Source organism: Vombatus ursinus, unplaced genomic scaffold, assembly GCF_900497805.2.
Source record: "Vombatus ursinus unplaced genomic scaffold, bare-nosed wombat genome assembly UNPS02014786.1, whole genome shotgun sequence".
Taxonomy (NCBI): domain Eukaryota; kingdom Metazoa; phylum Chordata; class Mammalia; order Diprotodontia; family Vombatidae; genus Vombatus; species Vombatus ursinus.
In genome coordinates this window covers 10,129,382-10,145,851 of record NW_020954564.1, presented here as the reverse complement: position 1 = coordinate 10,145,851, position 16,470 = coordinate 10,129,382, and the positions used below count along the sequence as shown (strand labels likewise).

Below are 16,470 nucleotides of genomic sequence, written 5' to 3'. Positions count from 1 at the left end.
TGCATATCTCTTTCCATTTTCTGTGTTTTTTTAACTAAGCTATTGACTCTTTTCATAATTCTCTTGAATTACTCTCATTTCTTTTCCCAATTTTTCCTCTACTTCTCTAATTTGCTTTTAAAAATCTTTTTTAAGTTCTTCTAGGAGTTCTTTTTGGGCCTCCGACCAAATTACATTCTTCTTTGAGGCATCACATGTAGCTATTTTGACACTTGTCCTAATCTCTACTCTGTTCAGTACTGTCCCAAGCTTCTTGTGCTAGGGCTTAGGGCCTTGATGCTGGCTTTCACTGGGCCTCAGAGTCTAGCTGCTAGCTTGCACTGGAAGAGAAGCTCCCTGTTGGCCTCCCTTGGGTATAGGGTTTTGCTGCTGGCCTGCCTCAGCTGCACCCTTGCTGCTAGGTTGTTATGGATGCAGGGCCTTTCTATTGCCAGGCCTTGGGGGAGGGATCTCGCTATTACTTGGCCCCAGAGATGTGGTCTCACTGCTGGCCCATAATGAGGGTGAGGCCTCATTGCTGACCTTTGCTGGGGGTAGGGCTGCTGTGGTGGGGCCTTGCTGTGCTGCATAGGCGTGTCTCCAGAGCTGTTGACTTGCCGAAGGGCAGGGCCTCACTAATGCATTTCCCCTGGGGCTCAGAGCCTAGTTGCAGACCCCCTGCTGCTGCTGCTCTAGAACCTAGCTTCCCTCCTATCCCAGTGAGACAGACCTTTCCTGCTGAACTCCTAAGCTACTTCTCTACTCCTAAATCAGTGTTGAGGAGACTTTCAATTAGCTTAGAAGGGAATTTGGGGGGGCACCAGGGTGTTCCTGCCTCACTCCACCATCTTGACACGGAAATTGTCTACTTCCTTTCTTGGGGGCGTTGACGATTCATTTGACTACATCAGTTTAAGATGGTGACACTGTAATGTCTTTTTTATCTTTTTCTAATTTGATGTCATGTCTAATTCTTTTTGATTCTTCTGGAAGAAATTATTCATGATGTATAGATGTGAGCCTGCTGAGTAATCTACAGGTCTTTGGCTTCTTTTGTTTCTCAAAACTGAGCCATATTTTCCAGCATTCTATTCATTCTCTGTGCCTGAGCATTGAAGTCCCTAAGTATCACAACATGTATGTATTTGTACATGTGTGTATGTATATATGTGTGTATATGTGTATGTATATGTATATATGGATGTGTGTGAGTATATATATATATATACATATATATATGTATATATAGAAAGAAAGAGAGAGAGTTAAGTTCTTTAAAGAATTTCTCTGCCTTTTTATCCTTGCACTATTGTTGGCATGTAAACTGTTGTTAGAATGTAAGCTACTTTGGGGCAGGAACTGTTTTTCTCTTTTTGCTGTATCCTCAGTGCTTAGCTCATGAACACTGTAACACAAGATGACAAAGAGTCCCATGAAATGATGTTTCTTGTTGTTTTTGGTTGGGCCCACAAAGAAACTAACTCTGTCTACTCCTCTAGGGCCTGGGGAAGAAGAAGTTAGTTTATGTGGTTATGTTGAGCAAGGCTAGTGAGTGGTAGAGCTGAAACTAGAACCCAGGTCTCCTGCCACCTAGCTCTTTCTAACACCCCATTACGTGATTACCTTGAGTAGATTTCCAATTCATAGAAGTCACCAGTTAGTTCTGTTTAGAGAATAGGCTAAGGGGATTGAAACCAAGAGTTTTGAATTCTTTGGTGTAGTTCTAATCCATTGCTGGTGTCCTTAGCCATTCACCAGCAAAAAAGAATAGAGCTGCTTGTATTGTTTCTGCTTTTGTGGTACTGTTTTTGTAGTCATCTGTGAGTGAACTAGGGCTTATGTGAGTGTCTTAGCTTTCCTTCATTTGACGTAGCTGTGAACTCTAGCAGGTCACTATCATTTTCAACTTAATAGGTATTTTTAAAGCACTTATTCCATATGGAAGGTTCTGTTAGGCCCTAGGAGAGCCAGAGTAGAAAGGGGAGTGCTATGGTGGATAGAGTGTTGGATTTGGAGTCAGGAAGACTTCGGTCAAAGTCTAAATCACTTAATCTCTCTGAGTCTTGCTTTTCTCATCTATGGCATCAGGATAATAATGCCTTATGAGGTTATAGTGAGGCTCCCGTGAAGTACTTTGCATACTTTTCATGCTATCTCAATGCCATTTGTTATTATTAATCTTATGGTTATAATAGAATAAATATATATATACCCAGTTTATAACAAAATAGAGGCAGGTAGGTGGCAAATTGGTCAAGAGCTAGACATGGAGACAGGAAGATCTGAGTTCAAATCCAGCCTCAGATCCTGGGCAAGTCACTTAACTTCTGTCTGCCTTGCTCTCTTCGTTTATAAAATGAAGATAATATCACCGACTTCCCCAGGGTTTTTGTGAGGATAAAATTAAATGATATTTGTAAATTATTTGGAAAGCACTTTGCAAAGTTTAAAATGCTACAGAGATACTATTTCAATAACAACACTTAGAAGCGCATAAAAAAGATGCAGATAAAATGCTATGAGAGATTTTCATAGGAACAAGTGCTATCTTTGGAGAGTTGGCAAAAGCTTCATAGAGGAGTTAGGCTCAGAGTCTTCAAGGATGAATAAGATTGTAACAAATGTTGGGGGGAAATGTTTCAGGAAAAGAGAAAGGAGAGGGGGATCCTTTGGGGAACTGGGAAACAGCCAGGTTTAGTTGAAAGAGCATTAGATTCAGAGTTAAAGGACCCAGGTTCACACCTCAGCCCAGCTACTTACCACCTTTGTGATATTAGACGATTTTCTTACACTCCATGGGTTTATCATTTGTAAAATCGGACTACAAGCCTTCTAAAGTTCCTTCGTGGTCTAAATCTCATGATCCTTTGGCTTGAGCAGAATTGCACATTTCCAAGTGTTTTCCTGCCAGCTAGACAAGATGATCAGCAGGCCATCAGCTGTCAGAATTGAGGCAATCTTGTGAAAGGTCTCCACTCCAACTTGGCTGCCAAGGACCTAATTGTCTTCCAGGAAAAAATGGGAATGCATTTCTCAACATATGTTCTCTGCCAGGAAGTCTCTGAAGAGCTAGTGATATATGTTGTCTCTGAGGCTTGGAATATAGAAGTGGAGACCTCACAGATTCAACCAACACCATTCTGAAATGCTTTGCTATGGGAAACAAGATTGAATCTTTCAGGAAGTAGTCTCAGTTTTAACCCTTAAACAAAAACAGCCTTTAGGTTCGGCAGAAACTGGTACAGGCAAGCATTTTGTCATGACAGTCAGAAAAAGCTTGTTTTAAATGTTGCCTTTCAAACATCAGCTTTTCAAAACAATTTTTAAACAAATGTTCAGTTTGGCTGAGAAGTATCACATCAATCTGATTCTGTCTCTCTTTGATGAAAATTTCAAGTGTCTCCAGTGTGTGGGGCCCTGGTTCAGTTTTCTTTTTCCTACTGCTCATTTCTAAGAATAAGTGTTCTCATGCAACTTTTTACAGATGCAGTTTCAATTCAGCCCCTTAGAATTTACTACTATGTGTAAAATCCTGGGTCAATCTAGTGGCCAAATGTCAAATAACTGATAAAGGGAGAGAGAGGCATTTTGGTGTAATCAGTAGAGGGCTGGCTGCCAAGGCAGGGAGACTTTTGCTCATACTCAGCCATAAGCTGCAGAGAAGGCGCCAGTCTGCTTTAGTAGAGGGAGTAATTCACTAGCTATACTCTACACTGAAGAAAAAAACAGTTCTGATAAAAAAAAAAATAAACGACGATAAGGTTAAGTGCAAAGGAGAGGTGGAGGCAAATAGGAAGAAGAGATGACTTTCACCAGGCATTGTTAGCTTCATGGAGGAGGTGGCATAAGGGTTAGAACTTGATGGAAGAGAGAGCCTCCAATAGATGAAGTTAGGATGAAAGTTCATTCCAGGCAGAGGGAAGAGTCTGAGCAAAGGTCCAGAGACTGGAGAAAGAAAGCTAGATGAAAACCAGATTTGCAGTAGAAGACAATGAGGTTACCAAGATTTTGGTGGAAACTGCTTAGCACAGTGCCTGGAATATAATAGGTATTTAATAAATGATCATGAATTTTTATTGATTGGTTGTAAATGCCACATTTTTCAGACTCCAGCAGTGCTGCATTATAGGATCACATTTTCAGAGATAAAAGGCATCTTTGAGATGACATTGATCAACTCCTTCAATTTATAGATTAGAAAGTTGAGACTGAGAGAGGTTAAAAGATTTTCCCAGGGTTACACAGCTAGAAATGTCTGAGGTAAGATTTGAACCACAGTCTTTCTGATTTTTTTTCCCCTCACTGTTCTGCATTTTTACTTTACATTGCCTTGTATTTATTAGTTTCCTTTGCATTCACCCATTCCAGAACAGATCATTCTGTGTCTTGTGACTTTATGAGAGAGAGGTTTTTTTTTCCTCCTTAGCAGTAGGATTTGATATTTTAAACTTTGAAAGCACCAAAAGATGAATAAAATGTATTTTTTGGTAAGTTCACCTCTTTTGATAGTTCTTTTGTGCAGTTCCCAAAGTAGCCTTAAAGAAGTCATGAGCAAATCTCAAATCTGCTTTCTCACCTAATGAAGTACCAAGACCTTGCGCTGCAGGAGCTGCATTTGAATAGATAGTAAAAGTCATTATTAAGTTGGTCCCAGATAAAGGTAACAAGGAGTCTAGGCTTTCTCCAAGATACTGAGGGAGACGCTAGATATCACTAATCAAGTGTGTAGGGGTTAAGTCTAGCACCCTATCTACCATATTCAGAGGTGATAGTCAACAAGCATTTATTTGGACAACTATGTATCAGTTCTTAGCATTAGGGATACCAAAAAAAAAAAAAAAAAAAAAGGCAAAAGACAGTCCCTGCTCCCAAGGAGCTCACTGTCTGAGGAGAGCGAGGAGGGGGAGAGACAACAAGGAAACGACCACGTGCATTAAGGAGAATCTTGTAGGGGGGGTTGTAGAAGATGGGATTGTAGCTGGAACTTGCAGGAGTGGGGGCCAGTCAGTGGAAATGCCCAGATGGAGTATATTTTTCTTTTTTGTTTTAGGCAGTTAGGGTTAAGTGACTTGCCCAGGGTCACACAGCTAGTAAATGTCAAGTATTTGGTCTGAGGTTGGATTTGAACTCAGGTCCTCCTCACTCCAGGGTCAGTGCTCTATCCACTGCGCCACCTAGCTGCCTCTGTAGTGTGTTTTTCAAACAACAGTAAAGAGACCAGTGTCACTGGATAGCAGAATATATGGGGGTGAGTAAGGTGTAAAAACTGGAGAGTAGGAAGGGACCAAGTTGTGAAAGGCTTTGAATGCCAAACAAGATTTTCTATTTGATTTGGGAGGTGATAGAAAACCACCAGAGTTTGTTGAAGGGTACAGCCCATAGGGAGCATCGTGATACCACCTCTCATTGGTATAATGCTTTCCAGTTTATAGAGTGCTTTGTAGCCATTGTCTCATTTATCCCCCACTATCGTCCTATGATGCATTGCTTTGTCATCTCCATTTCACAGGGGAGAAGCTAAAGATGTTGCCTAAAATTCCTATAGCTAGGAGGTGACTGAATTGGAATTTGAACCCAGAATTTCCAAAGTCCAGAGTTCTTTCAGCTATTGCACCCCTCATTACAGAAGGAAAAAAAGAGCAAATCACTCAAAAGAACAAAATCACTTATGTGAAACTTTGGCTCTGATGGGAAAACAACTCCTCTTTCCATACCCCCAACTCCCCAATAAAGGCAGGGTAGGGCCCTACAATGCTATATAAAGACCATATCTGATGTATTTATTCTTTTTGTCACATACTTATGTTTGTACGCTCCATTAATATCAGCCATGTATGGCATGGATTACAGTAAACATTTCAGTGTGTCATCAGTCCAAAGAGCACTTAAGAATGAAAAATGTAAGAATTCTCATTTCCACATCATTTTATCCTCCCAAAGTTCCCATAATGTTGATGCATTATCAGTAGAACTTAGTGCTTTAATTTTCTTTTTAGTAGAAGTGGTAAATTGCACTGAGTCATCCATGCTTTTTTCCACCTTCAATCCTGTGGGGCAGAGCCATCTTTTTCTTTGGTGGGGGTAGGAGGAGACTAAGTCTCCCTATCTCACCCAGGGTGGAAGTACAGTAGCTCCCACTCATGGACCAATCCCAGTACTGATTGGCATAGAAGTTTACTTGTTCCATTTTTCTGACTTAGGCTGGTTCACCCCACCGTAAGTCACCTGGTGGCACCTCACACTCAGTGCAACTGCCATTTTGTGGTGGATTTAGTGCTTTAGTCCCACTGTTGTTCAAAACTCCGGAACTTAAGCAATCCACCAGCCCAAGCCCCATTCAGAAGCAGGAGTTAACAGGTGTGGGCCACCATGCCTGGCAGAGCTGCCTTTGAATAGAGATCCACATTCAGTTATCCTCCTTGTAATTCTATTTCCTACAGGCCTCAGTCTCATACCTTTGACCTCGTTATCAGCATCTGTTAGGCACTGGGAAGTTGACCCAGACATGGCAGACATTGAACTAGCAGTCTCTAAAATCCTTTCCAACTCTTTAATATTTTATTATATACAATCTGTGATCAATGTTAACATCACAAATATTATACTAATATAGTAAAATTTGTTCAATCGTGTCCAATTCTTTGTAACCCCATTGGGGATTTTCTTGGCAGAGATACTGGAGTGGTTTGCTATTTCCTTCTCCAACTCATTTTACAGATGAAGAAACTAAGGCAAACAAGGTTAAGTGACTTGCCTAAGGTCACACAGCTCTTAAGTGAAGCCAGATTTGAATTTTGGAAGCTGAGTCTTACTGATTTCATTTCTGGCACTCTATCCAATAGCTACCTACCTGCCCCATATAGTAAAATTATAAGAGCTTAATAAACGAGTTGAATATGTCAGTATATTAGCAGGTGTTCTCAATGGACTTGTACTTACTGTATATCAGTTGTCTAGCACCTCTGGCTCCCAAGCATTACCATTTGGATGTCCCCTAGTCATCTCCAAGTCTGACTCTTTCAAATCAGCTCACTTCTTGCCTCCCTATTTCTGTGCCATCATAGCATTTCCTATTCAGAGGGGCTGGCTGGAGACCTTTTGCATTTTTAAAAAATTTAACAGTTATTTCTTTCTCTTCCCCACAGACAGTCTATAGCATGGTAGAAAGAACACAGGATTTAGGATTGTAGAATCTTGGTTTAAATTCTGGCCTTTTCCTTCCTACCTGCATGACCTTGGGCAAGTCATTTAACCTTAATTGGTTTAGGTGATTTCTGAGATGCCTCCCAGCTCTAAATCTGTGATCCTGTAATCCCACTCTTCCCAAATACACAACTAGTAGGAATTTGAGACCTTTAAGAACTAGCCTCATTTTGACTTTTAGGTTAATTTCCTGTGACTCTCTTACATGTACACTGTTAATTTTCTAACCTAGTCATCTTGCCTCTCCCCGGCATATCTTATGCTTTCCTCTCCCTGTGTCATTCTTAATTGATTCTTCTGTGTAGAATGGCTTTCCTTTGTCTGCTTCCCCTTCCCAGTATGACAGTCAAAAAATCCTAGGGCAACAGATGGTGGTTTTGCTGTCTTCTATTCTGCCCTGGTCAGATCATTTTAGGAAAGAAATCGACAAACACCTAGGTGGTGCAGTGGTTAGCGCTTTGAGCCTGGCGTCATGAAGACCTGGGTTTATAATGCAGCCTTAGACATTTAATGGCTATGTGACTCTGGGCAAGTCACTTAACCTCAGTTTGTCTCAGTTTCTTTCACTGTAAATTGGGGATAATAACAGCACTACTTCACAGGGTTATTACAAAGATCAAAAGAGATAATATTTGTAAAAAGTGCTTAGCGCAATACCTGGCACATATTAGGGACTCTGTAAATGCTTATTCTTTTCTCTTCTCTCCTCCATTCTCAAACTGCCATATGATGAGGGTACTAAAGACTATAACATAGGACCTCTTAAGGGAAGTGATGACATTCAGCCTGGAAATTAGACTTAGGGGCTATTATGTGAAAAAGGGATCCAACTAGCTGTGTTCGGCTCTAGAGGGTAGAAGAATGGGAATGAATGGGAAGGAAGTTAAAAGCAAAAGCCTTGATTTTCATGTAAAAAAAGGTTTGTAATGATTAAAATTGTGCCAAAGTAAATAGGTTCCCTGAGATAATGGGACTTCATTTTTGAAGATTTTCAAGCAGAAGCTGAATTAAAACTTGTAGAAATTACAGATGGTTGGCATAGGTTCGACTAGTTAATTTTAGACGTTCCTTCTAACTCTAAAATTGTGTGATTCAGGGCAGCTAGGTGGCCCAGTGGGTAGAGCACTGGCCCTGAAGTCAGGAGGACCAGAGTTCAAATTAGGCCTCAGACCAAACACTTGACACTTACTAGCTGTGTGACCCTGGGCAAATCACTTAACCCCAATTGCCTAAAATAAATAAATAAATAAAATTGTGTGATTCAAGGCCAGCTCAAATGCTATTTCCATCATGAAGCCTTATTTTACTCCCTCTCCCTGGATATTATTTCTCCTTTGGAGTAAACTGGATTCAGACAGTTAATGAAAATATAGGCACAATAGATTCGTAATCAGGGATGAAATGCACTCCATAAGGGCAGGTAAAATATTCATCTAAAGTCTTATTCATAGTATCAAGAGTTTTTCAAATAGAAAAGAGAGAGGAAGGGAGAAACTCCAGGATACTTTCCAAGCTAGATACACATACCGTAGAAGATAGTGGGTATAATACAGAAAAAAGAATATTGTAGAGAGGGCCAGTAATTAACAAGAAGAGAGCCAACAATTCAGCCCATGACCTCAGATCCCTATCCTCAAAAACACAACATATGAGCAATAGGCAGGATGAACTAGAGCTCCCAATGCAAGGAGGCAGATTTCATTAAGGCTTGGTGAGACAGAGTTCATGGCTGGGATAGGACTCTAAAGGATAAACCTTATTTAAAAAAGAAATGAGATCTGACAATATGTTGTTTACAAGAAACACACTTGAAACAGAGATGCACACAGAGTAAAAATAAGAGGCTGCAGCGAAATTTGTTATGCTTCAGCTGAAGTAAAAACAAAGCAGGGGTAGCAATCATAATCTCAGACAAAGCAAAAGCAAAAATAGATCTAATTAAAAGAGATGAGCAGGGAAATTACACTTTGCTAAAAGATACCATAGAAAAATGAAGTAATATAAATACTACACATATATCAAATTGTGTAGAATCAAAATTTTAAAGGAAAAGTTAAATGAGTTATGAGAGGAAACAGACAGTAAAAATTATACTAGTGGAGGACCTCAACTCTCCCCTCAGAATGATATAAATTAAAAAAAAGAAAGAAAGAAGTTAAGGAGATGAATAGAATTTTAGAAAAGTTAGATATGATAGATCTCTGGAGAAAATTGAATGGGAATAGAAAGGAGCATACCTTTTACTTGGCTATACAAGGCACTTCCACAAAAATTGACCATGATAAAATTAAATTCAATAAAGGGACAGAGCAACATAGATTAAAATTAATTGGAAATTAAATAATCTAATCCTAAAGAATGAGTGAGTCAAAAACAAATCATAGAAACAATAATTTCCTTAGGGAGAATGATAACAGTGAGACAACATACCATAATTTATGGGATGCAGTGAAATCAGAATGTGGGGGAGGGCAGGGCAGGAATCTATATCTCTAAACATTTACATCAGTAAAATGGAGAAAGAACAAATCAATGAATTGAGCATGCAACTAAAAAAAATAGAAAAAGAACAAATTAAAAACCCCCAAATAAACACCAAATTGGAAATCCTGAAAATTAAAGGAGATTAAATTTTTTAACTAATAAATAAAACTGGGAGCTGGTTATGAAAAAAAAGCAATAAAATAAACTATTGGTTAATTTGGTTTTAAAAAAGAAAGAACAGCAAATTACCAGTATCAAAAATGAAAAGGGTAAATTCACCACCAATGAAGAGGAAATTAAAACAATTATTAGGAGCTATTTTGCCCAATTATATGCCAATAAATTGAACAACCTAAGTCAAATGGGTGAATGTTTACAAAAATATAAATTGCTCAGATTAACAGAAAAGGAAATAGAATAGTTAAATAACCCAATCTTAGAAAAAGAAATTGAACAAGCTATCAATGAGCTGCCTAAGAAAAAATCCCCAGGATTAAATGGATTCACAAGTGAATTCAACCAAATATTTAAAGAACAATCAATTCCAATATTTCATAAACTATTTCGGAAAATAAGCAAAGAAGAATTCCTACCAAATTCCTTTTAGATCACAAATATGGTGCTGATACCTAAACCAGGAAGAACAAAAACAGACAAAGAAAACTAAAGACCAATTTCTTTAATGACTATTGATGGAAAATTTTTAAATAAAATACTAGCATGGAGATTAGAGCAGTATGTCACAAAGGTCATACACTATGACCAGGTGGGATTTATACCAGGAATGCAGGGTTAGTTCCATATTAAGAAAACAAAACTCAGCATAACTGACTGTATCAATAACAAAACCAACAGAAATCATATGATTATTTCAATAGATGCAGAAAAAGCTTTTGATAAAATACAACATTCATTCCTATTTAAAAAAAAAAAACATTTGAAAGCATAGGGATGGAGTTCTCCTTAAAATGATAGTATCAATCTAAAACCATCATCAAGCATTATTTGTAATAGGAATAAGCTAGAAACTTTCCCAATAATATCAGGAGTGAAGCAAGGATATTCAATACCACCACTTTTATTCAATATTGTACTAGAAATGCTAGCTGTATCAGTAAGAGAAGAAAAAGAAATTGAAGAAATTAGAATAGGCAGTGAGGAAACAAAACTATCACTCTTTGTAGATGATATGATAATATACTTAAAGAATCCTAGAGAATCAACTAAAACATTCGTTGAAATAATGAACTTCAGCAAAGTTGCAGGATATAGAATAAACCCACACAAATAAATAAATAAATAAATATGTGTATATATCCTTTGTGTTACCAAGTCCAGCAGGAAGAGATAAAGATATTTAGAGCTGTAGACAATATAAAATACTTGGGAGTTTACCTGCTGAAACAAACCCAGAAACTTTTTGAACACAATTACAAAACACTGTTCACACAAATAAAGTCAAATCTAAACAATTGTAGAAATAATAATTTTTCATGAATAGGCTGAACCAATACAATAAAAATGGCAATTCTGTCTAAATTAATCTACCTATTTGGTGCCATACCAATGAAACTACCAAAGAATTATTCTATAGAGCTAGAAAAAATAGCAACAAAATTCATCTGAAGAACAAAAGGTCAAGAATATCGAGGAAATCAATAAAAAATGTGAAGGAAGGTGGTCTAGCAGTACCAGTTTCAAACTTTATTACAAAGCAGTAATCATTGCCAAAAAAAAAAAAGAAGAAGAAGTGGTGAATCAGTGGAATAGATTAGGAACACAATACACAGTAAGAAGTGACCATAGTAATGTAGTGTTTGATAAATGCAAAGATTCAAGTTTTAGGGATAAAAATTCACTATTTCACAAAAATTTCTGGGAAAACTGGAAAGCAGTTTGGCAGAAACTAGTTATAGACCAATACCTCACACCATATACCAAGATAACCTCAAAATGGGCACATGATTTAAAAATAAAAGGTGATATAAACAGATTAGGGGAGCATGAAATACTTTACCTGTTGGATCTATAAATAAGGAAAGAATTTATGACCAAACAAGGTGTGGAGAACACTACAGCATACAAAATGGATAATTTTAATAAATTAAAGAGTTTCTGTACAAACCAAACCAATGCTGCCAAGATGAGAAGGAAATAAATGTTGGAAAATTGGGACACTGATGCATTCTTTGTGGAGTTGTGAACTGATTCAAGTATTCTGGAGAACAATTTGGAGCTATGCCCAAAGGTCTATAAAGCTGCCCCTACCCTTTGACTGAGCAATACCACTACTAGGTCTGTATCCCAAAGTGATCAAAGAAAAACCAAAATGTCCTATATGTACAAAAATATTTATAGCAACTCTTTTTGTAATGGCAATAAATTGGAAATTAAAAGGATGCCCATCAACTGTGAAATGACTGAACAAGTTGTGGCATATGATTGTGATAGAATACTGTTGTGCTATAAGAAATGAAGAGCAAGATGGCTTCAGAAAACTTGGGAAGACCTATATGAATTGGTGCAAAGTGAAGTGAGCAGATCCAGGAGATCATTGTACACAGTAATAGCAATATTATGTGGTGACCAACTGTGCGTGACTTAGCTATCCTCAGCAATACAATGATCCAAGCCATTTCTGAAGGACTTATGATGAAAAATGCTATGTACCTCCAGAAAAAGAGCTGATGGAGTCTGAATGCAAATTGAAGTCTAAATTTTTTTGTTTCTTTTTTCTGTTTTTTTTCTTTTTCTTTTTTTTTTTTCTGTCTGTGTTCTTTTTTGCAATATGGCTAATATGGACATATGTTTTACATGATTGTGCATATATATCTATATCAAGGTACTTGTCTTCTCAAGGAAAAAGGAGGGAATTTTGGAACTCAAATTGTGATGTTAAAATTATTTTTAAATGTGATTGAGAAAAAACAAAATAAAAATATCTTAATATTATACAGTAGCAGTGTCAAACTCAAATAGAAACCTGGGCCACTAAATTATCAATATAGAAACCTGTAGTATTAAATTGATTTAGGTAACCACATGTTAACATTATGTTTCTTTTTCTTTTTATTTATTTTTGTTAGATATTTCCCAATTAATTTAATCTGGTTTGGAGTGTGGGCTGGGCCATGTCTTTGACGCCTCTGTTGTATAGTACATTCTGAAGTGGACTCCCATAACAGGGATCTATTAAACCCAGATGGGAGAAGCATGGTAGAGAATATTAAAAGGAGTATCAATGGAAGGAGACAAAGAAGTTGATATTCAGTGTGCTACAGACCACTTTTGATAGAAGAAGAAATGAAACAATTAGTATTGGAAATAACAATTAAAATAGCCTTTAGATAGCGCTTTAAGGTTTGCAAATTGCTCTAAATATTATCTCATTTGATTCTCACAATTCTGTGAGGTCGGTGCCTATTTTTTTTAATTAATTCATTTATTTTTAGTTTTCAACAATCACTTCCAAAAGCTTTTGAGTTTTAAATTCTCCCTCCCCCCACCCCCCCGGACCTCCCTCCTCAAGACAGCATGAAATCTGATATAAGCTCTACATGTACATTCCTAATAAACATTTTCACATTAGTCATGTTGTAAAGAAGAATTAGAACCAATAGAAGGAACCACAAGAAAGAAGAAACAAAACAAAACAGAAGAAAAAAAGAGCAAATAGTATGCTTTGATCTGCATTCAAACTCCATAGTTCTTTCTCTGGATGTGGATAGCATTTTCCATCATGAGACTTTTGGAGATGTCTTAGATACTTGCATTGCTGAGAAGAGCCAAGTCTATCAAAGTCCATCATCTCAGTGCCTATTCTTATCTCCATTTTACAGATGAGGAAACTGAAAGTAAATGTTACAGTGATTTGGCCAGGGTTGCATAGCTATTAAGTGTCTGCAGCAAGATTTGAACATATGTCTTCTTGACTCCAAATCTAGCACTCTGTACACTATGCCACCCAAATGGATGGCAAACTTGGTATTAAAGCATGACTTAGTAGTGATGTGGGATGCCAAGTGTCTAGAAATCTGCTGGCACATTCTCTTTCTTGATCAAAAGCAGAACAGCTGGTATGTTCTTACCTTGCCTTAAGAACTTTATTCTTCTGATGGTGGACAAAACTATGAAGAGGTGCTGTGGTGGACCTTACTTTGTTTCCACAAAGAGGAGCTAGCTGCTGAAGTAGAAAAGGAGGGAATCATAGAGAGAAGTCAATATTCCATCCATAATTCAGGTAGAGAAGGAGAGGAAAGCTGTAGATAATCTAACTGATAACATAGGTGATAGGAGAGTAGATTTAAAGGAATCTTCATGGAAAAAATAGACAGGACCCCGTGATCTCAAGTTTTACAGGAGAAGTTGGAAAGATGTCAAGAATGAAATTCTAAAGACATAAGTAGAAATGGTTCTGATAAGAATGAAAAAGGGAAGTTGCCTAAACAGATTGATATGGACACACAGAGGTAGAGTCATCTTAGATTTTACAACTTGTAAAAGATGGGAGCAAGGACAAGTGATGATTATGGACACATACAGAAAAATAGTCTAGCTCTGTAAAAATAGCATTAGGTATCCTAAAGCTCAGAATGACCTGAGACTGGGGAAGAATGTGAATGACAACAAACAAAAAGGCTTTTTTATAGCTTGGCTGGGGCAACAGTGAGTCAAGAAATATTTATAACATGCCTTCTATGTGCCAGGTACTGTGCTAAGTGCTGGGGATACAAAGAAAGTCAAAAAACGGTGCTCTCAAGGAGCTCACAGTTTAATCGAGGAGCTCACAGTATAAATTTAAGATCAAAGATGGAATAGAACCACTGCTCAGGATGGCTGAGCTGATGGGAGAATAATGATTGTATTTCCATTGGGTTTTTCCCTCCTGCCAAAGATGATGATCTTTGGACCGATAAAAATGTTTTACAGAGAATTGAAGCCCAAAGGGAGAGAGCAGATGGTGAGAATGCATGGCTGTCTTCAGTCCATTCACGTTACCAAGCCCAGAGGAACTATTTGCTAGTGTACAGTATTCAGCTCCAGGCATCAGATTTTAGGAAGGACGCGGAAAATTTGGGAATCATCTAAAGAAAGGAGACCAGCATGGAGAAAGGCCTAGAGGCCAGGCCAGAGGTTCATCTCTTGAAGAAACTAAAGAAATTTAGCCTGATGAAGGAAGACTTGAGGGGGGGAGAATGGAGCTTGAATGGCTCTCCTTGATACTTAAAGGACCTTCGTGGAAGTGAGATTTATGTTGTTCTGCTTGGCCCCTGGAGGCAGAATTAAGAACAATGAAGGAGTGTAGGGGGAGAGAATAACAAGGGGGGGTGGAATATTTAAGTGAATTTAATATTGATGCAACATGCTTACTAAATCACAGGGAATAAGGATGTATTAAAAAGGGCATCAGGAAAGGGTACGTGCTGCCTCCAAGACACCCAAGACACCGATCATCCCACTTTGGGAAGTCTACATCATAAATATGTTGGAGAAGAGCTACTTGTGCAGATCTAGTCTGGATTAGATGGTCCCTGAGGACCCCTAGTACTCTGAAATTCTGTGAACTTCCTTTTGAACCATTGTAATTTTCTCATTGATGGCTCTTCTCTCTTCTGAATAGTGTATAACTAATAATAATTGTAAGCATTTACATAGTACTTTAACATTTTGCAAAGCACTTAACCAATATTACCTCATTTTATCCTCACAACAACCCTGAGAGGTACATGCTGTTATTATCCTCATTTTACCGATGAGGAAGCTGAGGCAGGCAGAGGTTAAGGGACTAGCCTGGGGTCACACAGCTAGTATGTCCAAGACTGGATTTGAACTCAAGCTTTCCTGATTCCAGGTGGGTTATCCACCAACCTAATTCAATTCAACAAATCTTTACTCAGTGTCTACTATCAGAAAGGCTATATGCTAGATACTTCAATCTTTGCTTTTCCCCCCCATGATGTACACCTTTGAACTCTGAATTATCAGGCAATCTTTGAATTGTAGGTTAATGCATTAATACTTTATTTGTGCAGAGAGATAGACATACCAGGTTTTAGTCTGGGCCATTGAATGATCTGTAATCTCTTCTTTTTTCCTTCCCTCCTAGGAGAGAATAATGATCTCCAAAGGAAAAATCATTCTGTTTCTGCTGATTTTATTAACTGCACTGGTGGTGCTCTGGGGATATAATAACAGGTAACTCTGAATCATCAGTGAATGCAACTGTTGCTTTTGCCCTTCTATGGTTTCTCTACTGAAAAAGAAAATGAGAATTGGCAGCAACATGTAATCAATAAGAAATTCTGTTTTTCCCCTTCTCCAGTCCCACCTTTGTCTCTGCACTTGGATTGAGCTTGGTGCCTTTTCTATTTCAGACACGGTGGGGCATAGTTAGAAGATAAGGTCCAGTCCCGATTCTATCACTTAATAGCTTGGTGACCTTGGACAAGTCACTTATCCTCTCTGAGCATCCCTTCTGTCATCTGGAAAATGATAGCAATCTCGTGATCTTTAGATCATAAGATTTCATACTGGAAAGGGAGCTTAGAGTTACTCTAATCTATCCCCCTTATTTTACAGATAAAGAAACTGAAACCCAGATGGGTTAGGTCATTTGCCCAAGGTCTCATTTAGTACAATCCAACAAGCATTTATTCAGTGCCTACTATATGGAAGGTAATGTCTGTGCTAGGAATAAAAAAAACAAAATAACCAAAAAATAGTCTCTGCCCTCCCCCCCAAAAACCTTATATTCTATTACTACTACTACTACTACTACTACTACTACTACTACTACTACTACTA

At 38.0% G+C, this 16,470-nt stretch overlaps 1 protein-coding gene across 6 annotated transcripts in view; it reads left to right on the top strand.

Moving 5' to 3' along the window:
• LOC114047054 (N-acetyllactosaminide alpha-1,3-galactosyltransferase-like) overlaps positions 1 to 16,470 on the top strand; it is a 124,490-nt gene that overhangs the window by 54,585 nt on the left and 53,435 nt on the right. For all 6 annotated transcript variants that reach the window (XM_027867738.1, XM_027867737.1, XM_027867739.1 and 3 more), the window contains one exon: positions 15,773 to 15,861. In XM_027867738.1, the coding sequence (XP_027723539.1) occupies positions 15,773 to 15,861 (89 nt within the window). The remainder of the gene's footprint in view (positions 1 to 15,772; positions 15,862 to 16,470) is intronic.